The sequence below is a fragment of the Rhinolophus hipposideros genome, assembly GCF_964194185.1.
Source record: "Rhinolophus hipposideros genome assembly, chromosome: 1".
NCBI classification, from domain to species: Eukaryota; Metazoa; Chordata; class Mammalia; order Chiroptera; family Rhinolophidae; genus Rhinolophus; species Rhinolophus hipposideros.
In genome coordinates this window covers 50,760,421-50,770,108 of record NC_138047.1, presented here as the reverse complement: position 1 = coordinate 50,770,108, position 9,688 = coordinate 50,760,421, and the positions used below count along the sequence as shown (strand labels likewise).

The following is a 9,688-nucleotide window of genomic DNA, read 5'->3' as shown; positions in this document are numbered from 1 at the left end:
CTTCTTGGAATTGAAACTCACTATTGATTTTATTTCAAACCACAAAATTAGCATGTCATCAAATACAGTATATAAACAGCCACAGAAGTGGACAGACCATCATCCACTTAGCTCCTCCATCACTTCTTGTCCTCCACGTTGGATAAAAGGTAAGAATTTCAGATATAAATTTGATGTATCCCTTCTACAGGTTTATTTCAAACTTGGTTGAGTTATCTGAAGAAAATATTTGCTTCAGTATAGTTTTTGAAATAAGGTTACTTAAAGTAGCACTCACATTATTTTCAACACTTAGATTTAAAGAAGTAGAAGTGTCTATAAATATTTGGTAAAAATTATAATGACCACATAAGCTTTATGAGTGTAAGAAAATGTAGTAATAGTGGTTACAGTTTTTTTTTAGTACAAGGCTAGTTAACAGACTATATTAAAAAATCAATTTCCTGAATTAAATATCTTCCAATTTAATTAAATATACCACAATCATAAAAGTAAACATTTAAATTATTATATGGGATATGAATAATTATTGGGAAAGCTTTATCCAAGGTAGCTTATAGAGGTAGTATATTGAGTTAAGCAATTGTGGGAGTTGTTTGGGTACAGGTACTACTTGAACTGTTTATGAGTAATTTTTCTTAGAAAAAGAAGGTATTCATCAAATTTGCTTACAAAATGCAACATCTCACTTTATTGTTTGATATATAATATTTCAGAATAATATTAAAATGAACACACAATACAGAATTAAGTTAAAAAGAAACAAAGTATTTTGCTGTGTAAAAGTATTCTAGAAGAGACAGGGATGACTTGGAAACAAAAACAAAGGAAAAAGATTTGAAAGGAAGAGTACCTTAGAATATATTAGTCAACAACACAGTTCTGGCTGTAAAATTGGTATATAAAATGCTAATTATGAAACATAGAAAATACAATAGAATCTTTCCTACCCATTATAATATCTAATAGTGTAACATAGTCTTTTTTTAAACCGGACAATGAAAAATTATTTTGAAATTTATGGAGATGTTAAGCAAAGTAAAATTAATAAAGAATTATATAGCACCCATGAGAAAAATCTAGAAAAATATATTTCTTCCCTGATAAAGAAAATTATTTTCACCTTTCAAATATTGGAAAGAACATTTTGCAGGTGAATTAGGGACTTTTTTTCATGAAACATTTTTAGTTCAGAAATTTAGTTTAAAAATTTGGGATTAAAAATTGTATGTCAAAGGATATTGGGGACATAAACATTATAGGAACTTTTTTTTTTAATTAAATTTATTGCAGTGACAATTGTTAGTAAATTTACATAGATTTCAGGTGTACAATTCTGTATTATATCATCTATAAATCCCATTGTGTGTTCACCACCCAGAGTCAGTTCTCCTTCCATCACCATATATTTGATCCCCTTACCCTCATCACCCACCCCCCACCCCCTTACCCTCTGGTAACCACTAAATTACTGTCTGTGTCTATGAGTTTTTGTTTCTCATTTGTTTGTCTTGTTCTTTTGTTGTTTTGGTTTATATACCACATATCAGTGAAATCATAGGGTTCTCTGCTTTTTCTGTCTGACTTATTTCACTTAGCATTATTCTCTCAAGATCCATCCATGTTGTCACAAATGCTCCTATATCATCTTTCCTTAATGCCGAATAGTATTCCATTGTGTATATGTACCACAACTTCTTTATCCATTCATCTATCGAAGGACATTTTGGTTGTTTCCATGTCTTGGCCACCGTAAACAAAGCTGCAATGAACATTGGAGTACACGTGTCTCTATAGAGAAATGCTTTTATATTTTTGGGGTAGATTCCCAGGAGAGCGATTGCTGGGTCGTATGGTAATTCTATTCGTAATTTCTTGAGGAATCTCCACACTGCCTTCCATAGCGGCTGCACCAGTCTGCATTCCCACCAACAGTGTATGAGAGTTCCTTTTTCTCCACAGCCTCTCCAACACTTGTTACTATTTGTCTTGTTGATGAAAGCCATTCTGACTGGGGTGAGGTGATATCTCATTGTGGTTTTCATTTGCATTTCTCTGATGATTAGCGATGTTGAGCATTTTTTCATATGTCTATTTGCCATTTGTATATCCTCTTTGGAGAAATGTCTCTTCAGGTCCTCTGTCCATTTTTCAATTGGATTGTTTGTTTTTTTGGTGTTGAGTTTCATGAGTTCCTTGTATATTTTGGATATTAGCCCCTTATCAGAGGAACTGTTTGCGAAAATCTTCTCCCATTCAGTTGGTTGCCTCATTATTTTGTCAATAGTTTCTTTTGCTGTGCAGAAGCTTTTCAGTTTCATATAATCCCATTCGTTTATTTTAGTTTTTACTTCCATTGCTTTTGGAGTCAAATTCATAAAATGCTCTTTGAACCCAAGGTCCATAAGTTTAGTACCTATGTTTTCTTCAATGCAGTTTATTGTGTCAGATCTTATGCTTAAGTCTTTGATCCATTTTGAATTAATTTTGGTACATGGTGACAGATAGCAGTCCAGTTTCATTCTTTTGCACGTGGCTATCCAATTCTGCCAGCACCACTTATTGAAGAGGCTGTCTTTCCTCCATTGTATGTTTTTAGCTTCTTTGTCAAAAATTATCTGTCCATATTTATGTGGCTTTATTTCTGGGTTCTCAATTCTATTCCATTGGTCTATGTGTCTGTTTTTCCGCCAATACCAAGCTGTTTTGATTATTGTAGCCCTGTAGTACATGCAAAAATCAGGGAGTGTGATACCTCCAGTATTGTTCTTTGTTTTTAATATTGCTTTGGCTATTCAGGGTCTTTTATGGTTCCTATAGGAACTTTTTTTAAAAAATGAACCATTTGGTACGTTTTGGTCAAAACTGTTAACATATATTTTATGTTATGGTACAAAAAGTGGTAGCCTTAAGTGGGGACTGGGCAAGAGAACCTGATCCTTTGGTAAATCATTAAGAGATCATAGAGAAAAGAAGAGCCATCGTGTATGGTCTCTAAAGTTATATGACACAAAGGAAAAGAGACATCATTAGGTGTGTTCAGATGAAGACTGCATAGTGGGTATAAATAGAGGGGGAAAAAGAACAAACAAATCAGTTCACAAAACCATCTGGATAAATAGAGCAAATAAGAGAAATGCTCAAGTAATAATCTGTCTTTTTGGAAATAAAGAGATATGTTTAAACCAAATAATAATGGAAACTGTAACAGAAAAATAAAAGTAAAATAGGATCTTCTGCTATGTATACATTTTCTTTGATCTGTCTCTTCCCAATAGAACTGAAGACTCACCAGGGCTGAGACCTTAATATTTTGTTCTCCGCTATAATCCTAGCACCTAGACAGCATCTGGCAATAAAGGGTGCTAAGTAAATATTCACTTTAAAATAAATGAATCAATTGATAAAGCTTTCTGTAAATATATATAAGTTATTTCTGGCTTTTTAAAAAAACAAAACCTCATAGTACAGTGAATGAGATGAAAAAATGTGAGATGGGGTAGGGTTGATAACTGAAAAAATATGAATGGGGGCCAGTGAGGTATGAAATTGATATGTAAGAATAAAGAGCCATAGTAGATTTTGACCTTGGTTATATGGTAAACTCCTATGAGTGTTTCTTCTAAAATGCAAACATTATAATTTTACATTATCTTTGGATTCGTTGAAAGAAAAAGTAGCCCTGACTAAATAAAAAATATATTAGATTGACCACTATATTACCATTCCCTCATTTTCCCATTCACAGGACTTGATAGCCATGAAGGTCCTCATCCTTGCCTGCCTGGTGGCCCTTGCTCTTGGTAGGGAGGTAAGAAAATCTCTATATATTTAACATATAGTAGACTATCTGTCCATGTGTAGAGAACGACATCACTAACATTTTAAGTGTACAAATAAAGCAGAATTTTAATAGCTTTTTTTTTTTTTACTTCTAAGAAAATCATTTATATTCACCCACTATTTCAACAGTGTCTTATAGAGACACAAATCTGGGTTAAATGCTTTCTATACCTGTGCCACTAGTTCCTAATGGAAAAATGAACAAATCAATAAGCAACAGACAGAACAAGAAGAAACAAATATGAAAATGAAAACAACAAAATAAAAGTAATATTGCACAAGTACAATTGCATAAATGTGTAGCCTAGATAAATATATCTTATTCTCGTGATGAAACTTATGTTGCTCTTACCCTACGGCACGAGGCCAAATCCTACCTGTGTCTATCCAAAGACATCCAGAGGATGGAATATCAGACCATAATCATAATCATGAACATGTTTTTAATCATAATACAACTATTTAATACAAATAAAAATAACTTCTTTTCTATTACCCATAAAAAATTGTTCTTCATTCAGGTAAAATTAAAATATACCATTAAAGTTACCAAATATAAAACACATAAAAACAATTACCTTTAAAAGCTCTAACATACATTAAATGCTCTAACAAAAGACATTAACATAAATAACATATATAAAAATATATTTCTTAAATTTGTGAAAGAGATAGCTCTGTATAAAAAAGGTAGCAGGCAGGAAAAATGTTTACTAATGAGCTAGCTATGGAAACCAAAATGGTGTTTTTCTGTTTTTGTTTTTCTTTACAGAATGTAGAATTCAGTGTATCCAGTGAGGTAAGATATTTTTATTCAGAGAAAATTTTTCAACCATAAAATAATAACACTCTTTGATGATCTAGGACAAGCCAGTTGTTGATTTTTTGTTGTTGTTGTTCTTTACAGACTGTAGAAAGCGTTTCAAGCAGTGAGGTAAGACAATGTTCATTCTGAGGCAATTTCCCAAATTCTGAACAGTAAAATGCTGTACAATCTTTCTATTGAGTTACTTTATGGCATTTAAGCCAATGCAGCTAGTTCTGACATACAAATTCTGGGATAAATTTCCATTATATGTAAAAGGATGGCATAAATGTTGTCAGAATTCAGTATTCAAGAACTTTCTAAGTTGGCTTGCTATTTGAAATTGTGTCACTGCACGCACCTACCCCCCACCCACAAACACACTGTCTTTAAATGAATTGTGCAGTCCATTTTTTGTCTTGAGCTCTCTCTATGCTGATGCCATTCATTGTTTTGACATTTATTGAGTACCTTCTGTGGATCAGATATTAACTAGCTGCTGTGGTACAATCTGAAAAGCAGATGCCCACAGAAAAGAGCTGGCAATGTAGTGGGTGACAGACGTGCAAATAGGCACATTTCATAATTACAATAGTCACTTCAGCAAATAAGAGGCAGTAAGATTTATTTGTAGTCCGATATCTGCCTGGGAGATTCAGATAGATATTTACCCTTGCACCACTTTTTTGGCGGGGAGCCTGTCATCTCCTGTTAATAAAATAGTTTATTGGTATATTTTGTCTCTTCACAAGGGTATCATCAGGTCCTTAGGAAGGTATTTAGTTCTTATAATTCATTTAAAGTCTAAACATAACACATGAATTAAGAATGATTAACAGAATTTATCAATGGTTACAATAATGTATTATTAATAAATATTATTCTTTTAGAATCAGACGGGGTATTAGAGATTATTTGTTATCATAGGAAGGAAACAGTGATAGAGAAAAATTAGCATCTGTTAAATGATTCATTTTGTACTGCATTCATTAATTTTCTTTTCTATCTTGACTGCAGTCAGCTATATTTCTTTTATACAATAGGCTTAAAAAGAACAGTGAAACATATAAGTTTCAGTAATTATCCTGTTTTTAATGACATTGTCAAACAATGTGTCCACATTAACCTGTTAAATGCTTTCATTTTCTGATTCATATTAACAAATAAAAATCATTCATTAAAACTTAATCTAATTTTATTTTTATTTTTCTGAAGGAATCTATTACTCACATCAACAAGGTAAAATCCTCATATATAAGTGTTCATATTTTCAAAATTTCCTACGTTTAATTTTTACAGATGATAACATTTCCTTTTATGTGATTTGCTTTTTAGCAGAAACCTGAGAAGTCTGAACAAGAGAAACAGCAGCAAAGAGAGGTAATTTATACATGATGAGTATATTTCTAAAATTATTATAAAATAGAATACATACAAAATATGTGTATGTTCAGTTTAAAGAACATTAATAAAATAAATGTCAGTTTCATTAAGTAAATATATTTTCAAGACATAAATGCATTTTTTAAACTCATAATCAACTTGCAGAGTATAGAATAAACTTAAGAATGATTACTGATTTGCTCACTTTACTAATGGTGTATCTGTTTTCCATAAATGCACACTACTAGAAACATCTCCAGGTTGGGAACTAGGTTCCCCCTATTCTCAGGATGGATATGCTAATGAAAGAATAGTAAGGCAATACAGCACCAATCCTAATTTTATCATTTATTAGCTGCACACCTTGGCCCCAAGTTTCTCTGTACTTCAGTTTCTTCATCTGTAAATTGAGAATATTCATAAACCCCTACGGTTGCTAAGCTAGCACCCTATAAATATTCAATGATTTTACATTAACATTTTGTAGGTTTTACATTAATGTTTATGAATACATGCTGTTCATAAAAGAATCTCCATTACACAGAAGAGAGAAGTGAGGTACAGAACAATCAACTACACAATTGTGTGACAAATCACACAGTTATTAAGTAGTAGAGCTTGCTTAAAAATAAAGATTTTCTTAGACAACATAAAATTCATTATTTAATTGAGCTACATGTGTGGTAACATATTTACCTAATTGTAATATTTCAGCTTCCCTGTTTTATCCATGGGGTTGGTTTGTTTGGAACTTACACCAAATGCTTTACTAAATCAAATTGAATCTACAAATTGCTACCTCTTTCAAGGTTCACAGTGACTACCTTCTACCAAGGAAAGTAGTGCTAGAAGTTGGCTGGTGTTGAGTAACTCCTTGAATTAAACCACAAATTAATATTTACTTTTCATTAAAACAAAATTAAACCTTGGAGTTATTTTTCTAAGCCTTTCAAAATAGATCTTCCTTCATCATATGGACACAATTTGGTCTATTTTCAACATATTATGTTGAATACCAGAGCATGCGGCTACAGCTATCGAAGAAACTCAGGAAAAAGAGAAACAAGTTTTGAAATCCCCATTTGATCTGTGTTCACCTTTGAAGGGAGTTAATTGGAAATCCCTCAATGAGTATTTAACTCATTAGTCTTCTCATGACCCAAAATAATTTCTTAACCAACATAAGTAAAAGATTTTCTTTCTCTCTTCTCACTCAATTATGATTGTTCAGAACAGAAGAGGGTAATTATCATGAATGACAATTATAGCTGAATCATGGACTCAAAGATTCTTTTTCCTTTGTTCCAGGATGAACGCCAGGATAAAGCTCAGCCCTTTGTTCAGTCACAGCCTCTAGTCTATCCTTACGCTGAGCCCATTCCTTACGCTATCCTTCCACAAAATGTCCTGCCTCTTGCTCAGCCTTCTGTGGTGCTGCCTTTCCTTCAGCCTGAAATGATGGAAGTCCCCAAAGCTAAGGAGACCATCTTTCCTAAGCGCAAAGTGATGCCATTTTTTGAACGTCAAATCCCAAATCTCACTGATCTCAAAAATCCACACCTTCCTCTGCCTCTGCTTCAGCCCGTGATGCACCAGGTCCCCCAACCTCTTCTTCAGACTCCCATGCTTCCTCCTCAGGCCCTGCTCTCCCTTTCTCAGCCCAAAGTCCTGCCTCTTCCCCAGCAAATGATGGCCTACCCCCAGAGAGATATATCCGTCCAAGCCCTTCTATACCAAGAGCCTCTGCTTGACCCTGCCCGCCAGTTCTATCCTGTGACTCAGCCACTTGCCCCAGTTTACAACTTTCAACAAGTAAGTCCCAATTTACTAACTCTGCTGCTTCATTCATGATGCATATATGATACTAGAAGAAGTGAGAAATCCAGAATAAAACTATAGATGAATAATGAATGGATCAAGTGCACATAGCTTAGATCACTTATTCTCAACACTAGTTACACAATGGAATACCTAGAGGACTTCGCCCCCCCCCCCCAATTCCAATGTCTATGCCCACTCACAGAGATTTAGATATAACTATTCTGATTTTTCTATGTAGAGTATTGGGAAGAAGTTATTTCAGAGATTCTGATTTAATCTGTCTGTTGCAAATAGAAGATTAAGGCATACTCAAGAGAGAATTAAATTTGATAATCTGTGTTTGGAATAAACAAGGTTTATTATTATCTACAGCTTTGAAGTTTTCCTTGTGCATATCTATGCCCCACACCCCTGATTTCATATCTTCTTTTTGATATATGTACATGTGAAGGCAAACAATTGAGAGGCTTATTTCATTACTCATAGAATTTTTAGGAAAAGAGTTCTTGCCAGAAAGTGAATTATATATTTATTTATTCTTTTTTTTTTCTTTTTTAAAGGTCTAAGAGGATGTCAAAGTTAATATTCCCTCCTCACTTTTGGTAAGCTTTGGGAGTTTGGAGATTAGATTGATTATGTTTATACTTAATACTTTTTTACATTTCATTCTCCTGGATAAGCCCAAGATAGCAACAAACTCCATCAATATACCAAGTTGTTTATTATCAAGGTGTCATGGACATCTAAATAGCTGACTATTATTTACTAGCCTGAAGTTATATATCTTTAGAGTTATATATCTTTATATATATATATATATATATATATATATATATATATATATATATATATATACACATATATATAACTCTTTAGAGTTATATATCTATAGAGTTATAGAGTTAGAAGTTATATATCTTTTAGAGTTTCAAATAATTTTAATTTTAATTATATGCTATTGACATATTTAATTCGTTTGCTTTCAAATGCCTATATCCTTTTGCTTGATTATCATCGTTTTTAGGAAAATCTGAAAATAGTTTCTTATACTATCATGTGAATATGTTTGAGCTTTTTTAAAAAAGCAACTTGCATTCACATTTATACCTTAGATTCCATAAAGTTCAATTGTTTTTATATCATTGTCTCATTTACATATTGTCCTTCAGTTTATGGGTCAAAATAAAATTAATTAGGCCAAGTGTGAGGATTAAAATATAGGGAGGATTAAAAAGTGTGAGGGAGAAAATATAGCTTTGGAATTCTAAAGATACAAATATTTTTGTGATTATGGTAGACTAGACATTTCACTAAAACAATTCCAAGTGAGCTGCTATTGGGTTTTAGGAGATATTTATATACAAGGTAGGGCACAACACGGTACATTTGTAATAAATTTCTGTTATGAATTAGTCACATAGAAATTACAAATGAGGAGAGATTAATAGTTATATCAAATAACATAATTAATTCTCTATTTGTTTTTTATTCCTCAGAATTGACTGTTACTGGAAATATGACCTCTTTTCAACCTTTGTATCATGTTACCAAAATTAATAATTTTTAAATGACTCCAAGTGGAAAAATTGAAATTGTATTTCTTTATTTTATGTATTATGTAACATTTATCTTAATTTGAATTTGATCAGAACCTCTATTTTCCAAATTTTAATTCAACAAATGCCACAGGAGTTCAATTTTGAGTTGGAAGTACCATAACCATATCAAAAATACGTATAAAAATCATTTCTGGGATTGTGCTTATTATCATTATTGTTTCCTAACCAGTCTTTTCAATAAATTAATCCTTTATGCATATTTAAGTTTTCCTGTCTT

At 32.4% G+C, this 9,688-nt stretch overlaps 1 protein-coding gene across 1 annotated transcript; it reads left to right on the top strand.

Moving 5' to 3' along the window:
* Nucleotides 1–3,760: 3,760 nt before the first annotated feature.
* CSN2 (casein beta) lies at nt 3,761–7,882 on the top strand (the record flags this gene model as incomplete). Its single annotated transcript, XM_081052393.1, has 5 exons — nt 3,761–3,811; nt 4,616–4,642; nt 4,751–4,777; nt 5,984–6,028; nt 7,340–7,882. 5 exons carry the CDS (start codon nt 3,761–3,763, stop codon nt 7,880–7,882), a joined length of 693 nt encoding a protein of 230 aa, XP_080908519.1.
* Between the last annotated feature and the right edge of the window lie 1,806 nt (nt 7,883–9,688).